Here is a 27,101-nt window from a genome sequence, read left to right as displayed (position 1 = left end):
TATATATATATATATATATATATATATATATAGTGTCACTTCTTCCAATCTCGAAAATTGTGATACTGAAACACAGAAGCAGGTTAACGTGCTACACGGCAGTCTGAGACACGTTTTGTGCATTAGTGCTTTCACTCTGAATCGCTCTCAACATCACAAAAAACAGCTGAGCGGAGCGCAGACACGCAGACTGCCACAAATTTCACATAAAGTGCAAACTGACAATGTTTTCCCCTCACAGCATCAGACCGGCTGAAGCTCCAGGAAAACCGGCGAGACAGAAGAAGGGACGATCCGCAGGACGGCACGTCGCCTCTCCTGCTGGTCTCGCCTTAATGGCTCTCAATCACCACAGGCTCGTACCCGCCTGCAGACACCCTGCAAAGACCCAAACATAAAGGGGAAAGAGTCAGAGAGAATCATTTTGACAGAGATAAAACAACACTAACAAAAAGCGGTTTGTTAGAAGTCTATTTTTAGTTTTAAAATGAAATGCTGTGAAAAATCTCATGAAAGTGGAGGCTAGTGGATTGAAAAGGACACCTACTTCAACCTGTTGTTAGAAGGGCTGGGTACTGTTTTCAAATAAAGTCATTCTATAAAATAATTTTAATATATAACTGAATATGCCAAATGTTTGCTTTGACTAAAGCAAAAACAGCTGTACCAAGAACTTACCTACCAAGAGCTGACTTCAATAAAAAACTATGTGCTCTGGACACATTTCAGTCATTACTACAGGCTCAGAAACATAAACTTGAGTGACCTCTCAACTCAGATATGCATCTATAACTATACCTCCAATCCGCAGAAGTGGAAGTGATTAAAGGAAAAGAGGAAGAGAGAGAGCAGCACACAGACAGGGGAAATGAGAGGAAAAACATGAAGAGGAGGAAGTGATAAAGAAACAGAAAGTCGGAGTCGGGGCCACTCACCTGTTTCCAAGCCTGATGCCACTGAGCGCAGTGGTTCCATCTCTGCTGACGAACAGACGCAGGTTGCTGTCTGAAAGCCAGACATACACAAACCCAGTTAGCAGCTGCTGACGAAAACCAGAAGGCATCCACACACAGACAATAGGAGGTGACAAAACACAGAGCTGAAAAAACCGAAGGAGAGCTCGGTCCAAAGATGGAGCACTTAGTTACGAATGCTGTGTTCTACACTTTTGCAGTCATATTAACTGTCGAACCTTCACATGAAGAGATTCACTGTAAACAATTGAGACCACGTTGAAAAGCCCTCATCACACACCAATGATATTCACTGCTGCCGTGTCTCAAGGTTGGGACTTCAATTCCCAAAAACCACTCCAATGTTTTCCTCAGCCAGACACTCAACAACAAGCCGTCACTTTCTCTTTTATGTGACATTGTGCCAAGCAGCATGTTTTTCTTTATATCTTTAGAGTTGGAGACAACAATGGTGATCTTCTGTCCCTTTGACAATTTGTTGGGAAAATCCCCACGGGAATTTGGGCAATCTTTGCTCTAATTAGCATAGGTTCAAATTTGCATGCTGTACAGTTTTAACCTTGACAGGGCCAGTGCACTGTCAGAGGTACTTGTCAGATAGTTGAATAGCTACAGAAACCTTTTCCCTCCACACCATCTGACCTTCACAGAGACATGCACACGGAGCTGCACTACTGATGGCAGATCACTTTGTGATATTATCATTCTACGCTCCCATTGTACCTTCAGTGTTGTTGATATCTGCAAAATTCTGGCTTTGGACAATTTTCTCCACGATGTCGTCAGCATCCATGCGAGTGTCATTTACCCAAGAGGGATGACTCTCCACGGAATCCTGCTTCCTCCTGAAATACCATAAAAGAAGAAAACTGTAGTTGGGACATCAGACATTTCTTTTTCTGTCTTATTATGTAAATATAAAGCAGGATGAGTATAAATCCTAGCAATTATATGCCTCAGCATCTCTACCTGAGAGGCCTATTGGGGGGTAAGACAGGCCGAGGGGGGCGAGGGGGTCTTTCAGGACGTCCAGCGTCCTTGTCGCCCTCTGTGGGTGTGTCAGCATTGAAGCCCAAACCCCCGGAGGTGCTGCTTCCTGTGGAGGTATTCCTGCGATGTGTGAGGTCAGACAGGCTAGAGGAGCAGGAGTGCTCAGTGCTGTAGCCTGCAGGACAGCGAAGACATAAGAGGGCATCAGAGGAGAGGTTAGAAGATATGAGAGGTTCGAGGAACTACTGTCTGCCACTTTGGGAAGATAACGACAGTGTAGAACAAAGGTGAAAAGTAATGAAGTGCACTCAGTCTAAATCCTAACTGAAGTTATGCAATAGAACTTTTAGCCCAAATTAATTCCAGAAGCAGTAAGCCCAGAAAATAACAACTACAGAAGCATCAACTTTTTTCACATCAGCTCCATTATGACTGCCACTGTTGTCCGACATAAGTCATCCAATCTGCAGCACAGACAGCGGCTGGCCAAACTTCCTACAGCTATTACTGATTTACTCATTTATTTAGTTAACCTTTATTTTACCAGGAAGTGTCTTGAAAGAGATACATCGTCTCTTGACAAGAAAGACCACACCGAAATGGAATATGCTTCCAAAATGTTGTTTGTGTGACCCGTGACCTGAGACCAGTTTGCATTAGGAGAGGCTATCATGACCTGTCGCCCCTGACAACACAACTACCATGGTGACAGGGTAACACAAACCCCTCCACCACAACAAGGTGGTGTTTTTCAGAGAGGTATTACAGGTTATAATAGTCTGTCAATAGCTCCCCATTCGGTTTCTTGCTACCTATAAAGGACATTGTAGTATGGATTAATTATAGAACAAATTGAGATACTGCTCAATTGGTACACTTTCAATTACTTCATGACTTAATGAAACAACTGTTAGTGAACTTTTTACCTGAGATTTTGCTGTGCTGGCTGGCATAGCTGGAGTTGCGAGAGTGACCGGACTGGAAGACTTCTGCAGGGCTGTGCTGATTCACTTCTGATTCTTCAAGGAGACCTAAAGGTACAACAAATGTTAGCAGCTCATATGTATTCAGCCGAAATTTGTCTGCAGGATTAAACATCAGTCAGTCTTTGTTTATTTTAACAGTGGAGCTGCAGAACCTCAGTGATGGCAGCCATCTCTGACTCATAGGAGCTGTAATTTACAACCATTTACTGTAACTTCTTATGAAGTCAAAGAGTTGGCAGGTTTTCACTCTGACCAATCTACCAAAGTATCTGAATGTGTAAGCTAACTTTTGTTTGTACCGGGACCTTGAATGCTCTTGTACACTCATGGCTCAGTACTGAGAGTTTGCACTTCTTCCTGTCTTTAAAAGTGTTTCAGATGCTGAGAACAACCTTAGCCTTTCAAGTTGTTTTCCATATTGTAACAAAACATGTTGGGTTTCAGTTTTTAATCTTAATTCAAACTGAACGAATCCTTAATAACACCAGCTCGTATTACATGCAAGGAAAATCTTTTCTAAAACATTTTTTTTTAGAACTTCTTCCAGGAAGTTTTGGCTCAGATTGAAACACATCTGGGTCGAGGCAGGTTGGGCAAAGACTCGACTTCAGTCCCAAGACCACTTTATCCGATGTTTCATACTTAACTTCTTGTCTTCTAAACAACATGTTTAAAGTTTTGTAAGTAAGTTTGTTGGATGTTGAAGAGTTTGGTAGTTTACTTTATAAAGTCCATGACAATTATGATGAATAAGGGAAGTCAGACATTATTTGATATGTTCTCAGTCTAGACTCTGTCTCACGACCCTTTGGATGGCCTTTGGAAACAGGGCTGGGATTCAATACCATTTTATTGATTCTGAATCCAGACACAAATCTGCTAACCAATCCAAAAATCCTTTCGAAAACCCTCATCATATCCCTTCAGGTTGAGCTAATACTAAAAGACAAACATTCAAATACTCAGTAACAATAGCAGTTCCAGATGCAAAACGTGACATATTCACATATTTCAGCTTTACCCTCCACATCTTTCCCTCATCATGAATTGGCTCTGCGAACTGCAACCCCTCAGTTTGGGAACCAGTGGCTTAAGGAAACTGGATATTTCTCCAGCTCTGAACCAGATATAAACTATAACATTAGTTGTACCTGAGCTGATGATGGAGGGTCGAGGCTTGGCGACTCGGCCCAGAGAAACCCCTCCAGCCGGCCCGGGCTCGGCTGTTCCCTCCCCCTTACAGTCCAGCTGCAGGGTGTGTTCTCGTCCTGGGATTGAGATAGACTTTGCTGTGCTGGGAGGCCTGCAGGAAAAAAAAAAACACTTATCAGTCTGGAACAGATTAAATGAGCACAGAGCTGCAGTTCTGCTTAGCTTGGCACGCTCAGATAAGATTAATTTTTATTGACCGAGGGGAAAGCAAGTCATCGCGGCAACAAAGGAGGGAGCACAATTATAAGTGTTTAAGAATTCGGTAAAAAGGTCAAAAATGTGCAGAGAACACCAAGACACCAATAAAAACCTGTGGATACACATAATGGAGAACCCTCTGAACAAACCTGCCAAACTGTTCTGACAAACAAGTTCAAATAATTCAGACCAACATAATTTTAAAACACTTAGAGCACACTGGTGAGATGCATTATTTCCCATTCTCAGTAAACAGTTTATTTGTCAAACTCTGAAGAGTACTTTGTATCAATTTGTAGCACAAAATGGAAGGAATTTTTATTGTAATGTCTACCGAATTTGAAATATACAGTAGAAGATATCTGCAGTTTATCCAGGTGGAAATGTTTTTCTGGTTTTAAGTCCAGAACTGCAGCGATTTAACCGGGTCAACATGGAAAAATACTAAAAGGGAAATGAAAAGTAGGGCAAAAATGATGACAAGTTTAACCATGTGAGGCTGAAATTCCAGTAAGGGTATAAAAACATCTGTGATCAATTTGTTAGATCTCAATCTCACAATTTAAATTACTCACGTTTTAAAACACGGATCTCCAGACAGAAGGGTCATCCCGATGATTACCTTTAAAAAAAAAAAGAGAGAGAAGTTTTACTCCACAATGTAGATGGCAGCATCAGCAAAATGTCTGTTTTACTGCCATGTCAAAAAGTGCTCCAAAGAATAGGTTAGTTCTGATCCCCTTGTCTCTGATCTTACATCAACACAATGATGAAATATTCTCCCATAATTAGAAATTACTGCCTTTTTCCTCTGCTGTGCGTGTTCTTTCCCTTTCCTGTACACCTGACTGTATCCCTGCACAGCAGTTAATCAACATCCTGTACACCACAGCACTATTTCTGTCTTCATCTCAGGGGTATAATCTAAACATGAACTTTATCACAAATCAGCCCAGCCCAGTTCCAGAAATCACTGTCCTACATTTATGTTACAGAGTTGTAACGATGCACATGTTTCGATTAAACAGCGCATTGGCTGCTCAAGTGATGACACAATATTAACTGGAGGAGCTGGGAGTAAATTCCCAGTAAGCTCACTGACATATTATGTCAGTGAGCTTACTGGGAATTTACTCCCAGCACACAGCAACAAAACATGAAGTCTTCCAGAGGGACGGGATGACAAATCTACTCGTGACTCTCTCGGCTCTTTGTTTCACAAAGAAGTTTGTGGTGATGATCTCAGGGTGGCGCTACAGAGCTCCTCAATTCTTCAGTGAGTAAATCAGAAGCTCCTTCCCCCACAGAGACATTTCACCGCTTCAGCTGGGAGTGAACTAACAACTTTGTATTCAGCTGTGATAAGTAACTGGTGATGGTCTGGGCAGCAATTTAAATCGTTTATATTATCAATTAAGCTGTAGATTTTGAATCAATATACAGATTAATCCTGTGGTTCACGTCATCTTCAAATATATTTTTTCATTCTCAATCAATATTCCAAAACCAAAATATATATTTAGACGACAATCTGCAAAGACAAAGAGATGCAGCAAAATCCTCACAAATCACATTTTGTTTGTCATTTACAACAATTAAGGGATTAATTCAATAGATCAACTAACTAATTAATAGTCCTATTATTGTAGGCCAAGGTGATTTGACGTTTCATCTTTAAATAAAACAAAACAAACACAGGCAACACAAAGATAAGACTGCCTGCAATGAGACATGACGTGTCTCTTAATGATAGGACATGGAATATCTTTGGGGTTTTGGACTGTTGGTCTGATACAGCACATTTCCTGCGTTATCTGACATTTTTCACTGTCCTTTGACCTTTAATGAATCAGACAATTAATCAGGGAAATAATCAGCAGATTACTCAGTAATGAAAGTTCTTTTTACATTTAAAGTTTTTCCTAATCTGCTTTCCATTACAAATTGTGCCTGACAACTCGATTTTTCATAACAGGATAACAAAGTTAAAATGACCTAAATTAATCAGCATGACTTGTAACACGAACATTTTCAGTGTAGCTGCTGAGGACACTGTTCAGTGTTTTCAGAGCTCTGAGCTGCTCTTCCTACATAACATTTATCCCAAACTGTCATTACATTGTTGTTTTAAAGCAAAGATGCATTAAAAGGTAAAAGGGTTCAACGGAAATTCAATCCCTCCTGGAAACTGACTGAAGTATGGCTGAAAAAACAAGTAGTTCATTATCAATTAATCTTCATTCTCTGTTGATAGATGATGAGTTGTAATTTTGGCTGGGTCCAACCAATAGTCTAAAACACCCACATACTCAGTTAACTTTGACCTAAAAGTAGCTAATCAAAAACAGTTGGAGAGTGGAACTAGGGAATGCTTGACATTCTGCTACAATCACAAAAAAAAGTAGCTGATCAATTATCTCAACACCAATAAACTGATTAATAAACAACTCTTTTCAGCTGTTGGTGGACCAGTAGTAATATATATTTTCATTTGAACGGAAAAACCAAAGCACTTAAACAAAGGTCCTTCACCAGTTACAATGACAAAAAAGAAGTGGCCAGGTTCCACTCTGGCCACTTCTGACTAAATTTGTTGAGTGGAAGCAATCAATGAAAAGGTCAAATGTCAAAGGTCAAAGCATCAGAGTTAATGATTAAGCCTGCTCCAGGCATTAGGACCTATAACATTTATGACATAAATATTCTAGTTTGTACAATGAGACTTTTCAAATAAAAAACAGTCCCATATTAACCTCTGTGTACTCTTTATCCTTTATGCTAATGGTGTCAACATTAGCCAAGAAGAATAAAGGCATATTACACATAATATGCACATAAATCACTTCTTCTTCTTCTTCCCCCCATCAATTTGCCATTTTTCCCCAGCGTATTTTTGGTCACACCCATGTCTCCTTGCCTTCAGTATGGAGTTGTCCTGCCGTGTGTTCTTCGTGTCGTAACCCTCCAGCAGACAGCAGCGCACAGTGGAGCCAGAACCCGCAAACTCCGCCATGTTGAGGTCTGTGAAGCCCAGCTGAGGGCAACGAAGAGGAGACGAGTTAATTCTAGATTCACTAATGGAGGGGTTCACTGGCCTCTATTTTGGCGTGTCTAGAATGGAGTGATTTCTGCAACACCCATCATTTAGCACAACAAGCAATTTCACTTTGTTAACGTCACAAGCTTCTGAAGTTTTAATGCATGACAGGGTGCAAAAACCAAACATCAATCTTGACAGGCATCTAATCTGATCTGACTAAGAGTGAGTTTAGAGTGGCTTTGATGAAGGCAAAACGTTTTGGCAGGTAGGTCTTTACACTACAGGGGGGTCTCCAGTAGCAGGATGCACACCATTTGTGGGTTCACATCTCTATTCACAAATCAGCATGGTCTAAAGTCTCACTACCTTCAGAAATGAGACAGAAAAAAATAGTAAATGTCGGGGGGAGATGGTTTTTCTTTTCCTTCTCTCTCTAAGAAAAGAAAAACAAAACTGAAACAAAAACAACTTTAAATGTTCTATATTTCATTATAGTAGATTACAAAATAATAAAGAGAGAAGAGGGAAAGGGAAAGGGAAAGTTAGCAAATTATAGACAGAAAACAGAATAAGCTCTGTTAGTCTTGGAGTTAGTGGCCTTATTAGCTAACTACAAGTTTGCCTAGATCACAAACTCAAATGGCTGGACACCAGAATAGACAGAATACAGCCTTCAGCACCGGCTAGGTTCCGTATGTCGAACAGGAATATAGTAAGGAGGTGATTTACAGCAGCTCTGACCAGGAGTATGACTCAAGAAGCAAGACGTGGGAGAGGACAGAAAACGAGTTGGGCTACAGCACCAGTATTTATTTACACCAAACTAAACATGGAAAGACAAATCAATAATGTTTAGGTGAGATTAATTTAGATTATGCCTAGTTTGAATTCATGTATTAACACAATAGAGGTTGTCTTGGTTCAGTAATAGGGAGAAATTGAATTCAGCCTGAAGAGCTGAAAGAGCTTATGAAACTAAGCCTATGAAGCTTATGAAACTATGCAACCTTAAAACTCAATCTTCCAGCTGAAACTATGGGGGCTTTACCATCGTAGTATTGCCTCTTAGGGTACAAAACGGCATTAAAAGACAGGATGGACAAGGGCTACCAGGTTATCATGCTAACTTTAGTAGACATCGATGCAACACAATACATTAATATCTTTGACATAACGTCAGAACTGTTGTTCCCTAACATTGTTAATAGCGCTATTTTTTTAAATGTATAATGTCTCTTAAACTTCTTGACAATCAAGTGTATTGTTTGCTTCCGTGTCTAAAATAAGACCTACTGAGTTGAAGTTATGGGCACCTATAACAGTTGGTGTACAATGAAACATTCCTGACCTATACCTATACTTTGGAAACTGCCTTTGTCGGACTGCATTCAAGATATTATCTTAAATTAACTCTGCAGCACTTTCAAGCTCAAGGTTCCCATTCTTCTTTCTCCAGGTTTCCCTTTCTTCAGGAGCTTCTGTTTTCATAGGTGTGTATTTAAGGAAGCCAACTTCTAAGGAGGGAAGCGGGATATATTTAACCAAAGGAAATCTAAATGGAGAATGGGTAAAAACAGAGGAAGCCGTTCCTGTCAGGCAAAAAACGGCCATGGATAAACAAAAGTTCATCTTCATGAGGGGTTTGACCTTGTTATTTCTCTCATCAGGCATGAGTCATTTGTCAGGAGCTCTTACAGTTACGGTTAGAGAGGTGTTGGCAGGACGTTTTACAGATTCCAGGCAAACGTGAGTGTAAGGAGGTTTTGATTTATAGTCCCGCCCTGCTGGTGGCATGCTCGTTAAAGTGTTGTGAGAAATGCTAATATTTACACGATACGGCATTAAGGTTTACAGAGACTCACGCAAGCTCATCTGTAACTGTTTCTATGTGTTTATGTACGTGAGAGGTAACACGACCAAGATGGAGACACAAGCTCTTACCTTCGTATATGCTTTTCCTCCTTTTAGTTCCTGCAGGGGAAAACAGGAAGACAGTAATGAACCCAGTGATCCAAATGATCCAACTTTATATTACAGAGGCCTCCAATTACAGGGATGCAACGAGAGAGCTGAAATTACAGGCTGAGACCACACTCATGGTTCCTAAGAGCATGGCACCGAGGCGGCGCTCTCATGATGGGAGACTTCACATCAAGTCTGTACTGAAATATCCTCCTGTGTGCATTTCTGTGAGAATGTCTCCAAACCTCTTTATACATTTTTGTGTGTTTAATTAAGTTTGTTAGTGGATGCAGTTCTGTAGGTCTGGGTATTGTTTAACAACTTTGATACCAGTACCAAAAGTAATACTTATTTGTATCACCGTATGTGTTTCTATCCTTCCCCATAAGCATTGATTTGGAGATTTGCAGGTCAAAAGACAACAACTTTAAACTTGTATATTTTGGGAGGATACGCTGTAGGTGACTGTGATGACCTCCAAAACGGAGGTCTTATTTTCTCAGTCAGCTTGCAATGGTTGAGAAAAGTGTGAAAAAGATTACGTACCTGTACCAAAAGTTAATGTGGTGTGTTCTTGGTCGAGACCCATCTTGCATCCAACTTTCAGGGAAATCTGTTTAGTAATTTTTGTGGAGACTGAAGTAAAAATATACTGAACAGATTTTCACAAAACTCGGATGGAGGATGGGTCTTGGCCCAGAATAGACCCCATTAACTTTTGGTAGGACTCCAAGATTTTTCTCTCACTTTAATTTTTTACACTTTTCGACATTTTTATTATTTTCTCAGGAAATAATGTATGGAAGCATCCAAGCGTATTTGGGTGGCTGGTATCTATGATTGAGCACAAAAGGGCATTGTGGGCCGAGCTGTGCGCTCAACTGTGTGCCGTTCTAGTTTAAAATGAAATGTCAGTGGATACCGAGGATACAACTGTCACACTGCCAGGAAACAACAACATAACTAAATGTTCTGACTCAACAGGTTAACTACAGACTTGAGGAGGACATTTCGAGAGTCATACCTTTCTGACTGACACCCTGCAGACAGAAGGATCCAGGACTCCGGTGTGGGGGTTGGCGCTCATTTTAGACACAAAGGTAAACCTCTTCCTCCAGCGAACACAGTTCTCTTGAACCTCCTCTCTGTAAGGAAAAAAAAAGCAGAAGCACATAAATCTCTGGAATGAACAATTTAGTATTCTGCGTTCTTGTGCTTCCAATGAATTATTCATTTAGAAATTCCTTTCTATTTCTGCTTACTCCTCACTTCCTGAGTTATAGACTCAGTTAATGATAACATGATTTAGCTTCCAATTTGCTGATATAATAAAACTGATGATGACACTGAAACATACAAGGTAAAATGGAAGCATCTTAAACTTTGTATTTAAAGAAACACAAGGACTTAAAAAGAACTCTTCTCCAAACTTTTCCTGACATTGAGGTAAAACCCAAATGTTCTCAACACTTGGCAATTTATAATCTCTTTCTGCTATATTCTGACCGGACACAACAATTTTTTTCCAGTTATGTCATATCTTTCTCACAGTCTCATGACCAGTGGATCAGATTTAACAGAGCAACACTAACGGAGCATGTTGTGAGCAACTTTTTCCGTAACTAACTGAACAGAGCTGATTCCCATGGCTTCTGACGCTGATGACAGTTTTAACTTAACAAGGATTTTGTTGGTAGATGTAGCATTTTGGTTGAGTGTCACCAGGTCCCTGGTGACACTTTGTCAACAAGAAGGAGAAAACCTTTGATTGAACGCCATTACCAATATGTAAATTGGTTTGTCTCTCAGGATTTTCCCTCCTGCTTAACTGACAACAAAACCTGTCGAGGAAACAGTGTACAATGGTCAAAAGACTTCTGTGAAAACAAAGTTTGCCTCGACAGAAATGCCAGTGGAAAACCTCAGAGTATCCATACATCCTGACTAACGGGTGGAAACACAGTAGTAGGTGTACAAACAGAACGGGTCACTGATCTGTTTGTTTCTGAAAACAAAAGCTGAAATGACTGGAACTCCAACAAATTCCAAAGAAATGTCCAGGAAACATGTCAGCATACAGAAAAAGACGCAAAATGTAGATCTTTGTGGTATGTACTGAGAAAGAATTTTCTTTAACATAGCACTTCTGTTGACTAAACAAGGTTCCAATCAAAATCTGTTACCTGCAGCGCTACAGCTCATCTATAAAATAAGGCACCAGTCTTGGCATGTGCTGGAGCAGTTGGTCATTTAAAGGTGCACTATGTTGTTTTGGGGAAGACATTTTAACAGGAAAGATCTTTATTGACTGTTTTTTTTAAAAAAAATAAACGTTAGTAATTCTACTGCGTTATTTGTAGTTAATTGCAAATGACTCTGGTGGTAAAACAGGGAGACGTCCAAATAAACAAAGTCACATACCATTTATGAGGGAAAACAGATCACTTCAAAATTGTAGATGCAGGTCTTCATTATTTCTAAGTCATGAGAAGCTGTTCTGTGAATCATTATGTCAACCAAACATTTAAGTTAAATACCGTCCTGTTAAAGAGCCCCATAATTTCTGTAAACGTTCCGTCAATCACCAGCGAAAGAGAAAAAAGTCTAGTTTCTCTCCTCTTAAATGGCAAACAGCTCATTTAGAAAACTTGCATTGGATTCTGTCCAACGACATGCTGAGAAGAAGTAGATCAACTGAGCAGCCAAAAGTTTCTGGAGTCACTTAAACTGCTTGACGCCTCCTTAATTCCACCACATATAAATCACAAATACAACGCTTCACGGCGGGGCGTGCATGTCAAATCAAAAGGTGTAAGAGAAAAATGCTTGTAGTGATGAGCTTTTTATTGAAGCAACTCTTCAAGTGAAATATACAGAAATATCCCGCATGCATTTTTTGAGAATGTCTCCACACGTCTTGATACAGTATGTACATTTTTACTACAAATACAACAGATAATCATCTGCGGAATGAGGAGGGCAACAGGTCATAAGCAAGGGCCTCTCTTACACAGTATATTAATACCACATCAACAGTTAAAAAAAAGTAAAGTAAGGAACACTAAAAGGAAAGAAACATGATTCTAAAGACCTGTAATAATGCCAAGCACTTTAAAGTCCATTTCAGACTGTTCAAGAAGATACCAACAGAGTTCTGAAAGAAAGAAAGAAAGAAAGAAAGAAAGAAAGAAAGAATCAGCTCCAATGGCTGCATCATCAGACATTGTCTCAAGTAAACCAGGATGAAAGGACAAGGACCACCATCAGCCTTGGACCCAATCAGGCAACAGAAACAGGCAATTTGGGTCCTGCTTGATGATTAATGAGGACATATACTTGTTCAAGACCTGTCCTAAAATCAAAAGGGTTTACCATCTGGAGATCACAAATGTATTCATGGAATTCCCTGGCTCTCTACCCAGATTAGATTGAGGTATTTTCTTGTGTGCAAATACAAATTGTAGTCCAATTTTAGCCTGAGGTCAGGTCATGGGATCAGCAAAAAAAATATGATGCAGCTTCAAGCGAACATGAACACACACAGAGAATTTAATGGGCAATCTGGTCTAAAGTTGTTGAGGTATCACTTTTGAAACAAAGACAGATTAATCATCTTGTTGAGCCATCGTGAAGTTCCTTTGAAGGAGAATGGGAAAAAAAATAGCTTGGCCTCCCTTTTCTGTTTAAATGACAATTGTTTTAATGGTTTTAACTATTTAACTCCAAGAAGTTTAATTTCATTCATTTTGATTTCTTTTAATCAATGTACAAGAGGCAGTATGAGCTATCGCATGACAAAGAAGGTTCACGTGTATAACAACCACACACACACACACACACACACTCTATAGTGCAAACTAGCAGCAGCTGCTCCTCACACTCCCCTCCCCCTTCATCTTTTTCAGCATCTCTCTAGTGTTTTTGTGTGATTTCTACCAATTCTGTCATTCTCTGTCTTTAACCACCTTCAAATATGTTTCACAGTATTCTCAACAAACAACCTCAATAAGACACATTAGCTAGAGCTGAGCTACTTCCAGCCTCAGCACAAATTCCAGGTTTTCCAGGTTATTTATAATTCTTACATAAAATTAAATATATTTCATGAGGGACACAGTTGGCTGTTTATTGTCAGGTGAATTAAACTTACTGGCAGCCTGTTAAAGACGCTGAATACAAAATATTGGTAGGATATACAGTTGTTTTAGTTTCATTTGTGACAACTGCAGTGAATGACTGTACACTTACAAATAAAAATCCACAGCCTCTCAAATCCACTTGTATTGATTTTCTTCATTCAATATTATGGCAAATAGAATATTTAAGGTTTTTTAATTGTTGGTCAGACAAAATCGACAATTTCAAAAAATGTCAAAAATGTCAACCAGTGATGTGCAACTGTTATGAATTGTATAACTGAACAAGGTAAATAGAAGAAGACGATGCCTGAAAGCAAGGAACTGTGGATGTAAATGATCCCGGATTTAAAAAACTTCTGCATTTTGGTGAGTAACAATGAATGTTAACATAACTTCTATTTGTTTAGAAGAAAACTCCACAGGGCCTCTTTAAGCTAGAACAGTTTGACAATGTAAATTAACAGTCTGTGGCTTGCTTAACCACAAATCGTGGCACATGCAAGTAAAGTACTGGGGATTCACAACAAAGAGGATAAAACCACCAAACACAAAACGTGCTAGAAATCTTCTTTAACCCTAAACTGAAGCTCTAATCCTAAACCAACTCTTTGAAGAAGTAAAGAGAGGTTAAAATGTTCTCAACTTGATTCTCCCTCATCCATCTATCCCTGGAAACAAGTGCGATTCTCAGAAAAGTAGAGACACAAAAGCATGCACGCACAAACACACACACACTCAGCTCTTATCAGGACCCCCGTGCTATTGGTCCTCCAGCGTGTAACGGGGAGCGTTCCCAAACCACATTCCTCACTCCAGATGGCTTTGTTCAGACTCCATGGAAACCTCACACTCCTCGAATCCACCGACGCTCTGCCAGCAGCACCGAGAAGGAGGAGACACTCGCAGCAACTCTTTCTTTGAGCCTCAGACATTTTTATAAGCCGTCCGCCTTTTGTTTTCAATCTCACCTGCAACCTTTGGATCTCTGCTGTTCGCTCTTCTTATTCTCCAACATTTTACTTTTTGTGTATCCGTTAGTGCAGTTGCTTCTCTGTCAGGATTATTTAATCAAAACGAGGAGTTGATGGTGTGCAAGGACTTGATACCTATTGCTAAAATAAAAAGAAGCCTTTGTGGTAGTATCCTATACTTTTTCTAGTTTGCATGATTTGGATTTTTTTTGGACATCAATTTAACCCCGAGGAAAAACACTTAACTCAATCAAAAAATGAAGGTTAGATATGAGCAGTTCTCCAGCACTTTGTCAAGAACGCAGCCCAAGAGCCTCTCAGTTAAAGCAGGCCACACTGACAGTAGACAGACTGGAGTTGCTCTCACTCCGGCTGAAAACAGCTCACATAAACAGAGGACTGAAGGCGGACATCATAACGCGTGCAAAGACAAACTAATACAGAGGCCGTCATTGTGCGTGTCCTCTTCCATACATTTGTCCTGCAGGCAATACTTTGATCATTTTGTACAGTTGAATCAAATTAGTGCACTTCAAACAGAAAAACTGCTGTGTCCCTCAACCAACCATAATTTCAACCAGCTGAAAATAGAGGAAAACCTGATGTTTCCCACGTACGTCATCCTGAAGTTGGAGGAGTAGCAGCTCGGGTAGACGTGGCACGGCTGTGATCAACCAAAGATCTACATTTGATGCGTTGTCACTACTGCTAGATGAGGGGGGATGCTGTCCTGTGTTGAAAAACAATCCGTAAAAAGAGACGGCATCCAAAAATGAGCTTGGTTTCAAAACCTCAAATCAAGAGCACAGATCATGAAACAGCAGACAGACGAGCAAAAGTCTGCAGGCAGAATGATACTCGAGTACGAAGAGTAATGTAATCAGTGAAGGCAAAAACAGAACAGGCACAAACTCCAAAATCATCAGCAGTTACACGGAAATTAAAGTAAGGAGGCCAAAAGTCAAAGGCAGAGTGAGCCAACATCAGATGGAACAACATTTTTCTGTGATTTACTAATATCCAGATTAGATTAAGAAGTGGTAGCAAAGCAAATAAGAGTTGAGGAGCCAAGGAGGAGAAGATTTATCACTTTAAAAAGTCTCAGAAAATCGAGCACTGGAGCACGCAGAGGAGGAAGAACTGGGATTCAAGGATTTAATTGGGATGAGAAAGAAAGGATATGAAGTACCTCTTTGGATTATAGTGGTGGAGGCACAGACAGGAAGAGGAAGAGGGATATGACATGCAACAAAGGTGCCCAGCTGGAAGTGAAACAGGGACGCTGAGGTTTTGTGGTATGAAACGTAACCGCAAGGCCACCAGGACTTCCCAGACATGTAGTGAAGCAAAATAGACAATAAAGTTGTTCTCATCTGGGAATTTAGGTGATTGCTTCAGAAACTCTTTGTTTTCTCCTCTGGCTGCCGACATTTTAAGGTACATTATTGTTCTCCTGTTTTAGACTGGTTTTACTTTAGCTTTCAGACAGTTTTCTGGTTGTTTCCCAGCTGTTTTATGTTGTTAACTTTCAGTTGTAACAAACTTTAATGGCTGGACCACTCACTCAAAATGTAATCGATCTCAGAATTGTGAGATAATTTGCCAACTCTAGCCCTAAGGGAAAACTTTTTTTTTTATTTTTCCAAGTGGAAAGAAGCAAAAATTCACTTTTTTTTTTGGAATTTAAGTATTTTTTTTCATGTCACAATCCCTGTATTCATGCACTTTCAGCCTGAGAAATTATTTTAAGGGTCTCAGAGTTTTCTTTTTGCAAGTTGACTCTGGCTGACATCTACTAATCATCTGTTACCCCTGCTTGGAAAAGCTTACATAATAAAATAAATTAAATCTATCATGCTGAGCTAAAGTTTCAGGAACTGGAATCAGATTTGTTTTGACCTTCTCACTGCTGCCAAAAAATCCACAATCTGGCAAGACGACAGGTTACTAAAACTCTGTCCAGTAATCTGAGTCCATGTTACTCGTTACGTAAGAAATCTGAACCTAAACAAAATTAACACAACAAATGTAACCGAAAGAAAACTTCCTCAGCAGGATTTGTCTGAAGAAGACAAGCACAATTTGTGCTTGCACCCTTTCAGTCTTTATGAAGTCTCAATGTAAACACGAGGTCCCTGATTTGAGTTGCCCCCCACAGGACCCCTACATGTGATGACTCAACATGTCAGCAATGCAGCAGTGTGGGATCCTTATCTCCCATCCTGGCTGCGTGGCTCCTGGGGGCCCTGGCCACAGCAGAAAGACAAACAGCGGCCCGGCCGGGTCGGGTCGCATCGAGTGCTCAGATAAACAGGCCGAGAGTAGAGTGCTGAGGAAGCAGACAGATCCTGCAGAGGGGTCGGTGACGTAAGGATGAACCAGCAGGCAGCAGGAGGGACGAGGAGTGACTGAGGACGTTCCTGTATCCAAAAGGTCAAAAGGTCGATGCACACTGATGCTAATGACCTTTAAAAAACCACGTGCTCTGTTGAAGAGAATCTGGATAGAAAACCAATCCTCCCCCCCTACCTCTTCACTCAGTATTCATTTATCTTTCTTTATTTTTACAGGGGCAAAACACATGTTGACAAACATCCTGTTAAATGTGCCTGTGTTGGCCAAAAGGCTTATTTTCAACAGCTGTCACCGGGCCAGATGTTAGATTAGCCACTAAAACAACAATAAAAACAAACATGTGGGACCTTCACCCTGATATTTATGTAATATTTATGTAATAAACTGAATTAATATTATTTATGTCCACCAATTATACATGTGAAGGTCAGTCTGCATTTACAAGGAGTACAACTAGCAGTTCTAGAATTTCATCTGTGGTTCTGGACTGGTAACAAAGGTCCATTGCCTGAAACAAACCACGGCCATTGCAGTTATCCAGGATGTTCCGTAGCCTTGCCACTACCCGGGTGATCCCTCTTGAGTTCCTTTGTGAGTATAAGAGTTTTATACTCAGTCATTTTATTAGAATGAAGTAATACTCTGATGGCACCTTTTAAAACAAAATATTTACCAGCAGGTTGGCAACTATCATTGTCATAAGTAACTAGTCTCAATTGATTGTTTTGCATTACAATATTAGACGTACGCTCGTCACAATTTCCCCGGAGCACAACGTGCTGTCATTCAATGCCTTATTTGTCGACAGAATAAAACCTGATGATTTACAGTTTACAATCATATAAGCTAGTTATCACACTTCAGAAGCTGGGACCTAAGGATGTTTGGCGTGTTTGTGTGATAAGTTCTAATTCAATCTACCCACATAACAAAAATTAAAACCTTGAAGGGATTTTCTTTTCTTTCATTCAATTCCGTTACGTCACAGGATTTGCATTCTCTTTACTCTGCGACCAATCAACCTTTCAGCCTCAGACGGAGAAGCTCGAACAATCAATTTCACATGAATTCCCTCTGCGTAGAGGAAGGTAAATTTGATTACCTGGCTAGATACCACAGCAATCATGTCCAAAACACCCCCGCACGACACACACACACACACACACACACACACACACACACACACACACACACACCTCCTCTTACATCCCAACAAAACGCTAACGGCTGGAAAAGTGAGATGAAAACAGGAAACAGCTGTTGAAAAGCCGCTCGTCCCCGCTGATTCGTAACTCTCCTCACTAAACTCCTCTCTGGAGTTCTTCCTTCCTTTTCTCTTTCCTTCACTCGCACAGCAAATGCCCAACCCCACCTATATCTGAAGAGTGTCGACCAGGTGAAAAAAGTAACACATTTTTTTCACTGTAAGACTTTGGTGAATGCCTTGGTTGACAGAGGTGGTTCCAGGGATGGCTTCCTGCTTGTGTTCCCACTCGACTCCCCAGCTGCGTCGGTCAAGCCAACACTCATGGGGTTGTTACACAGGCCATTTACTCCTGATTTGTTCCTCGCATCTTTCAAACAACAATAAAAACCCAATTCTCCATTTTTAACTGGATGTTTCTTATCACTCGATGATCCCATGAGGGTGTCTGTGATACGTGAAAGTAGCAACCTCATTGACAAAGATGCTTGTTTTCTTTCTGTGATATGTTGTACTGCAACTATTTGCTCCTTTCTTGACTATCAGTGTATTTTTGCCCAACCAACATGTCAAAACCCAAAGATATTTCATTTGCAGTGATAAAACAGTTGAAAAAACATCAACTCCTTCCACTTGATTTATGACTGAAGAGATGAGCCGATCATTAAAATAGTGCAATTAATTTTCTGTTGATTATATAACTGATAAAATGACTGATTGTGTCCATACGAGAAGTTTTGATAAAGTGGAAGTGAAGAGACGTGCCTGTGTTATTTAAAACATCAGTTTAAACAAGCTAGTTTAGTCATTGCAGCCAAATCTGGAGGAAAACAACGTCTGTCTCAACATCATCTTACATCACAACTGATATTAGCTGCACCGTCTACAGCGATTGGCCAGTTTACAACCAGTGAGGTTAATGACTATTGTTCGTCTGTGCCATCACCACAGGGGAACCGTGTTTTCTTCCACAGAGCTAAGGGAATCTAGCTGCTTTCAGGCCGGTTTAGTAGATCTCACGAGAGCGTGGCACTTAAATAACAGAGATTAGAACCACCAAAGGGGGCGCAGCCACCCGCAGGGTTACACAGACCAGTAGAGGAAGGTAAACAGGTGGCTCCTTTGTGTCATCACCTTGTGGGCTGCCCGACAAATGTCCATGAAGTAGCTCATAAAGCACGTCAACACTTGTGCCTGTTGTTTTTCACAGTGTATAAGCCCAAATACTGCTTCAGTGCACAGTGCTGACCCATATCAAGGTATCTCCTGTCTGTTTTCCAATCACTGGCGAGTGAAGACTCCAGAAAGCAGCATCATTATCACAATCGCTCCCCAGACTGGCACACCTGGAGTATTGTACCTAGACTACTTCTTCCTCTGTCTGTATAGTGATCTGGTGTGTGCTATAGGCATTAAATGACTGACTATTATCCCACACCATGGACACTTAATGTTAAAATCTCCATTTCATACTTTACATTATATATTATACTGTTTCTGATTCTGATGCAATGACAACGCAGCTGATATCGGCACATGAATCTCTAATGTGTACTCTACAGCTGCGAAAGGCAACGTGTTGCATCATCTTCTCATATCCACGTGTCTTCAAGTGTGCCAACTGAACATGTGACGTGTGTAGAACATGTGCGCTGACACTCATCTGGTATGTACAGACAGCATGCTTGTCTATAGTCAGGGTCCATGACCAGGGTTGCTTGCTTCCTGTCATTTTCTGTTGTCATACTAAGGAAAAGGGCCTAAAAATGTAAGATTTTTCTTTTAAGATGTGAGAATGGAAATAAGAAATGTAGATAAACAATGAATCTAGAGGACAAAGCCATCCTCTTCATTGCCTTTCACATTCATTTTTAGCTGTTGTTGAATATTTAATCAATGAGAACATGAAGCAGAATCACTTAAAAACTTACATAAGGGTATTTACAGCAATATAAACCAGTCAAGTGCCGGTGACGCCGGACAACAGACAGTCAGCATGCTCTGCCAACTCCACCCAAAAGTTCTTAGTAGTTTTGAGGGTCCTAAGAACTACATCCTGACTGTTCCTGCTGGGAAAAACTGACACAACCTCTAAACACGGTCTGACAACATGGAACGATACGGGACAAGTAATTCAGACGCAATTTCTCAAATAAAGATGCTCTCAAAGTGAAAGTCTCCAAGTAATAATAAAATGTATCATATAACATATCGTCCATTTAGTAGCTGTTCTGAAGATTCTGATCAAGTCACACGATCTTTGTAAACAGAGGAAGTTCTCTCAGTAGATCTGAAACTGTAGACACTTTGAGTTACTGGCTTAAGAGATGTGTTTATGAACTTTGTGATTGATTGAAACTTCCAGAAGAGTTACTCAGTGGACACTGTAGTGGGGTTGTTTTTTACGAGTGGTGTTTACCAAGAAATGTTAAGTTTTCAGTGGAAACACTTTTCCCCAATTGAAAGCGCTTACTTAACAGCAAAAATGCAAATTCTGACATTTTCATTGTTGAAAGAGTGTCACGTTTGAATACAGCAAGAACTAGTTTCTGTCAGTCAGTGTGTTCTCGATTAAGCTTTAGTTGTGGAAAGAATTACTTCAGTAAAAACAGATTTTGGGAACAAACTCAAACTTTGTGTACTTTTTTGGAAATGAACACCTCATCTGACCCTGTAATAGCCATGACGATATGTTGTATATCTGTGGAAGACTGTGGTTAAAGTCTCTTACTGAGCAGTGTGTGTTCCTGCATCTGAACAGGAAATCAACACAATCCATCCACGTTGCCACATCAGAAACACATGCTGCAGCCTCTCGAAGTCTGATGTTTCTCACAGACTATACTTCTTCATTTGCTTCTTCACTTGAACACTTGACATCAACATCTCTGTACTCTACCACACCTTTTCCTCAGGTGTCTTTAGATTCTCACAGCTTTAATATGTGTCTTTTTCTTGAGCTTTTAATGCAATACCTTCCATCTTCTACCCTTAGTTGGTATTTCCACTTCTGGTACATCTCTTTTGGACAAAATTACTGTCAGGCTGTTTTGGTTGGTTCCTCACATTATCTACAAGAAATATCAGGGACAGTGTGAATTAAAACATCAGCTCGGTGTCAAGAGCTGTAAACTTTAGAAGAAAAATGAGACATAGCAGATAAAGCCTCAACTGATGCACCACTGAGGTTTTTCTGCCAAATCAGGATGGAGACCATCTGGTTTGTAAAGCTGCACAGGGTGAAGAAACATCTGACTGGCTGGCTGAATGAACTGTAAAGCTGGCTGGATGGAGTGGCCCACTCCTGGTACTTGAAATTCAACACCGGTTCGCTAATGATTTTTCTTAGATATCATTACTTACTGAATTTGTGTAATTTGCACCAGACAACTAAAATGTCACCTTAAAAACCTTAAAAAAAACAAAAAAAAAAACATCGAAAACATTTGAGTGAGAGTTTGCATGCGTTTCGTTAAAAAAACCCATTGAAAGAATAAACTCTTTTTCTTTTTTCTTCTTTCACGTGTTAAACTTAATCAAGTACGAAGGGTTTTATGTAACACGTGTTTTGCATTTGACTGCTCTTTGTGTTTACCATGTTTCCAAGTGTTATAAATGCACACCACTGTTTGATGTTATATCACCAAAACTGTAAAACTAAAAGTTGAATCAAGGCGACAAAACATAAAGTCCTCTGTCTGTCGGGACGTCTGCCATTATAAAGCTTACATCATCAAAAAGAAGACAAGGGTGTATTACTGAGGGTCTCGTGGTTCAGTTTGTCTTTTTTTCATTTTACCAGGGTACAAGTAATTGTGCCAATTAATTTAAAGCTAATGGAACTTTATCAAGGCAAATGCTAAAAATCTGCAGTTTCCATTGGGGATTTGCTGATTTTCTTTGTATCTTTGGGGTTTGGACATGGAGGTCGAACAAAACAAAACACAATGCCAGAAAATCTTCCTTGAAGACTTCTGATTTACAAACATAACTAAACGTGGTGACACTTGAGGACCACCAGAAAAAGCAGCCGCCACGACATCTGATATTTGTTTCACTGCAAAACTTTCCACCACTGCTGCCATCAGTGCTCTGCTGCTGACCTTACTTCACTTCCTGATATGTAATGCCGTTAACTCTTGAGGACACACACAGCCATCGCTCTTAAGTAACACAGGGCGGTTGGAGTTCACAACAAGTCCTAGTTGAAATCAAGTGTATCAGCCACTAAAGCACTCATGAGTCTCAGCAGCTGTGAGTTCAGGAGCCTCAATATCTATGAAATGAGTGAAACACTGGCATGCAGTACTGGGGATGAGTAACAAAGCTGATAAGAAAACAGATGTGTGTTTTTCTACAGCAGTAACATTGGTCATATCAAAGGTGGATGACAGATATCAGAAGGGCCAAACAGCATATCGGTCTGAGAGCTGGACACTCAGATTCGCAGCATGTGATCTTCTGTGCTTCCAGCCAGACTTTGAGCCAACCAGGGACTCTGGGAGGGGTTTCATGTGGCGCAGCGCGGTCCACTGGGTAAGCTTGCTGTTAATTCCTCCACTGTTCCCGGCCCACAACAAGGCCAGGCCCCCATACAAAGACCGGGTTTGTCAGATCTGTGACATAACGCTAATCTCTGTCCACTGCGGAGGGAGCCTCCCTGCGCCGTCACCTGCTCCTCTGAGAGGGACTTGTTTTCAGTCACAGAGATGATAACCGAGATGGGAGGGAGGCAGAGAAACTGGGCTGTTATATAACCCCCAAGGAGGAGAATGACCTCTGAGGCCTCGAAACATCGCAGTCCTCGCTGTTGAGGACAAGAGCTGAGGGACTGATGGAGGTTTCGAAAGAATTCAGTTTGTTATTTCTCAGCAAGTTTTAGTTTGACAAACAAACATTTTATGAGGCAGAAAAAAATGATCTCATTGGACCATGAGCCAAAGAAACAGAATGTTTTTGTATTAGTACATAACACACTAGCAACTTTAATGTCAAAGGGGAAACTCTAAACTAACAAACCAAAGTCGTGTTTATTTTTTAAACAAACACATTACAATGAAGTAAGTAACATTAACCACATTTTCCAGCTCATTATATCTCATTCTGCATTATTGGATTAATAAGCCAACCAGACTTTTGTACAATGCAGTTCACTGAGATGAACATCGATGCAGAAATTCAAGCAGATATCCGTGACAACATTTCCACTTCACAATCTTCCTTCATAACAACATTTCTTGGAATTACTGGTTGTGTGTGTGTGTGTGTTTGGTCAGTCGTCTTCCTGTTTTCCAGTTAAACATAAGGAGGATTCTTAAGAGTCCACAGCCGTGCTAACTGTTCTGTCAGGCTTCATTTAGTCACAGTGCTACTTTGAGCTAGAAGCTAACATCAGCATTGCCGCGTGCTTCGGATCACAATTTTAACATGCAAATTTAAAAAAACATTCAATCAAAAATATAGTAGTAAACAGTTTAAAGTAGACTTAAAAAAAGTGAAATGGAAGATAAAGGAAGTGCAACCAGATAAATCAGTAAGTGGAATAAACAGCACAGTGCAGCTAGAGCAATAAATTGATTAATAGATCAGTGCAGTGGTTTCTTATTGTGAAGCAATGTCCACTCACAACGTCTTGTTGTTGCATGTCTGTGAGTTGCACTTGAATAGTGTTTGATTAAAGCTGCAATAAAACCACATTATGTCATTTCTGCCACAAAAGATGTAGTTTGATGTCGTGAAGTAGCGTGGGATCATGATGGTGGTTGGGTTTATTATCAAACAACAATCATCAAAGTCAATCTGCTGTGGCGGAAATGTTTCTGGACATGCTAATGTTTAAGTTCTATATAGGTTACTTTTAGCTGCGTACGTCAACGTCCTTCCTCACTCTCTGACCTTTCATCTGAAGTCGAACACTGGGAAAATGTTAGTGCATAGCGGTCTAAGGATGTAGTCCTTTTTAGACGTTTTAATGTGAAAAGTGGCGGCATGTGTGTAATGTTATAATGCTGGAAAAGTGCTTCCACTGAAAACCTTGAATTTCTTGGTAAACAGCACTCATCATAATAAACGAACCACAGTGTCCCCTGAGGAACTCCTCTGGAAGTTTCAATCAGTCACAACGTCTGACTCATGACCTTCATGAACTCATCTTTTGAGCCAGCAGAGGCTGTTAACAGCTGCTGCTGATCACAACAGAGCCCTGAGACTGTACAGTAAGTTCACCATAGAACTGAAACAAAAATACTGTCACTTAAACAAAATAAGGACCAAGACATCCCCCTGAGGGTATTTGACTTTTATGGACTAAAAATGGTACATAGAAAAGAATAATCTATAGGCATGTGGACAACAGCAGCTGAAGTTCTGCCTGTTTGGTTTCACACTACCAATGAGACGATCTCCACCTCAGATCAGTGTTTACATGACCAAGACTCCCAATCTGCTCATTCCTCACTGATTAAAGGTAACAAAAAGGAAACATCCGCTGACAAGAAACCTGATCAAGATGGTAGAGATCTGGGAGTGTGTTTACTTTTCCCCTCTCACTCAAACACACACACACACACACACTCGCACGCACTCTGCACTGGGATGCTGCTACGTGACAACGGGGATGGCGAGCGTATACAAAGAGGACGCGGAGAAAGTGATCTCCCACGTACGCCCCAGTCAGCTCGGGGGTTTGATGTCTAACAGGCGTGTTTGAACGCAGGATTGCAAAACAGGGAAAAGTCTCGATAAAAAAGAAAGGAATGAGGAGTTGACGGAGACATCGACACCAACCCCGGACTGCTCTTCCCTCCTGTTTAACACCACACACACTGAGATAACTGAATGTGGGGCATACTTTCATCGGAAAAATGGGTTAGCAGCAGTTCAGAGAGTCTCTGCCAATAAAACACTGCGCCGGCTAACAACATAACGCCTCATGTTGTTTTACAAGTCGAGGTTAGTTTAGCAGGTCTTTGTGGCTTTCTGGCATCTCTTTCGGAAGATTGTTTCCTGGAATAATGAGGCAGCGATGGTCAAACAGCGTCCACACACAAGTGTAAAGCACTGTAACAGACATCTGACGAGGCTTTCAAGGATGGTTAATCTCATCTAGAGAATCAGAGACGAGGAAGGCAAGGGGAGATGAAAGTTGTCGATGTTATTGAAGTTTAGGGAGGGAATCTGGAGCTATGGGAGGAGACGGAGGAGATGGAAAAAAAAGCCCAGAAAGCAAATGAAAGCCATCTTCAACTTTAGTTCACCGCATCCTATTGTCCCAGAGTCCACAGCAAGTCCAGAGGGCAGCTGGGTCTAAGAGTGGAGAGTTATTTTAGGAGGTTTGGAGTTAGCAGACGGGATAATTTGACCAGCGTGGACTGGTTTGAAGGCTTCTGTTTAGTCTGGTAGTCCAGCTGAGGTGCCAGTGCAGATACACAGAGAGAGGAGAGGCCACTTAACACAGCAACACCCTGCTTTTAAAATGTGACTCAGAGAAAAAAAGCAGTGTTTTATTAACCAGCCCGAGCTGAGCTGCAATGTGAATACACCTGGAATACTTGTGTGCAACTAAGCAGCAACAGCTTAAAAGAAAAACTTTACAAAGATGCAGCAGCAAAACACTAAATCTGCTTTTGAATGTTATGGTACTAGAGGAGGGAAAAACAAACCCAAACCAACCACCTCCAGTAAAAATGTAAGCAATCTAATGAAGTCACTGCAAATCTCACTTAATGAATACAGCAGAAAGCTATAACAAATAACTTTTTGGAGCCACATTGAATACTATAGCTGCATCATAAGAATCAATAAAGACACTATATTGCTTCATAAATTCACTATATACTTATTAAAGAGGCACTATGTGGCTTTGGAGAAGTAAGTAAACACCTTTACAATAGCAATGAGGTAGTAATAAAGAAACCAACACACCACAAACCTCCATGAAGTGTCAAAAAAGTAAATAAATACACTTGATAGCTCCATAAATACAAGATAAGCTCCTCTACGTGAATTAACGTGACTTAGATAAAGGTATTAAAAAGTTCTGCCTGTAACGTTACAAAGTGAAGTTCACTGCTGCCTCTCTTGTGATCTGTGCGGGTGTTACCTGGTAGAAGTGGCCGCAAAGTCTCCATCCAGCAGCCGCAGCTTGCAGAACAGAACCCCGTTGACAAAAGGCACAGCGCTCAGCTCCTCCAGGGTCAGCTGGGTCTGGAACTTGAATTTCTTCTTTTTCACGAAGAAGGCCATTGTTTTAGCGTCTTCACTCGCATAAAACACAGCTGAACCTGACGAAAGGACTACGAAAGTACTATTCAAAACTGCCTGAGCTCGCTGCGACGTCCCCCTGCTCGAGTTGATGCTTCAGTCTGTGTTTTCATGCGAACTCCGCTTCTTCAGAGATGATTCAGCACAGAAATCTGGAAACAAATCAAGTATTTGTCGTTATTAGTGTGTAGAAATTAAGAGAAAACGTCACGTTTGTGGTCTGCAAGTCACAGGGAACTTACCTGGAGACATTTCGGGTACTGTGGGGTTCGTCCCGACGACAGAAAATGACAGAAAAAGACGCTGCAGCTCTTGTTTCTTTCGGTACCGAGAGGAGGAACTTTACATTAGTACCGTCAAATTAGTGGGAATGCGTCGTGTGACTTCCGGTTGGCACCTTTCGGAATAAAAGCTGAAGTCACAAATCTGCATTTGAGAATCAAGTTACTCTATTATGATTTTCTTCCGTTTCTGTCAGGCTACCTTATATTTCTACTGCACTACATTTAACTGATAACTTTAGGTACTTGACAGATCTATTTGTCAACAGATACAATGTGATATATTATTATAGAGACAGCTGCCATGTTGTATGAAAAGTATTAATAATCAGCACCTCTACCACATGCAACATTACAGTGATCAGTCTAAATACTTCTATAAATCTGACTTTTCAGATTTAAAAGAAAAATGAATAGGCAGTTTGCATTTGATAAATGCTGTTTCTTTTCCTTGGAATTCAAGCTACTGATGCACAAGGGGCAAAAGTTCAAGTTAAACTGTGTAGAGTGACATAAAACATACAGCA

General features: G+C 40.6%; 1 protein-coding gene across 1 annotated transcript; it reads right to left on the bottom strand.

Moving 5' to 3' along the window:
• eeig1a (estrogen-induced osteoclastogenesis regulator 1a) lies at positions 1–26,654 on the bottom strand. Its single transcript, XM_030417023.1, has 12 exons — positions 26,536–26,654; positions 26,133–26,445; positions 10,387–10,507; positions 9,342–9,371; positions 7,278–7,394; positions 4,936–4,982; positions 4,102–4,253; positions 2,891–2,995; positions 1,944–2,139; positions 1,698–1,819; positions 936–1,005; positions 1–378 (listed from the first exon to the last, which is right to left on the bottom strand). Exons 2-12 carry the CDS (start codon positions 26,273–26,275, stop codon positions 333–335), a joined length of 1,149 nt encoding a protein of 382 aa, XP_030272883.1. The 5' UTR covers positions 26,276–26,445; positions 26,536–26,654; the 3' UTR covers positions 1–332.
• Positions 26,655–27,101: the final 447 nt, after the last annotated feature.

Source organism: Sparus aurata, chromosome 5, assembly GCF_900880675.1.
Source record: "Sparus aurata chromosome 5, fSpaAur1.1, whole genome shotgun sequence".
Lineage (NCBI taxonomy): Eukaryota > Metazoa > Chordata > Actinopteri > Spariformes > Sparidae > Sparus > Sparus aurata.
This window is presented reverse-complemented; position numbering and strand designations above follow the sequence as displayed.

What these genes read in the sequence shown, in the direction of transcription:
- eeig1a (XM_030417023.1), bottom strand. Translation starts at nt 26,275, where the DNA reads ATGGCCTTCTTCGTGAAAAAGAAGAAATTCAAGTTCCAGACCCAGCTG. An exon ending in TTTGCGGCCACTTCTACCAG is followed by an intron (nt 10,508 to 26,132) that starts GTAACACCCGCA and finishes TTTTCCTTACAG; the next exon opens with AGAGGAGGTTCAAGAGAACT. An exon ending in CCCCCCAATAGGCCTCTCAG is followed by an intron (nt 1,820 to 1,943) that starts GTAGAGATGCTG and finishes ATGGTATTTCAG; the next exon opens with GAGGAAGCAGGATTCCGTGG.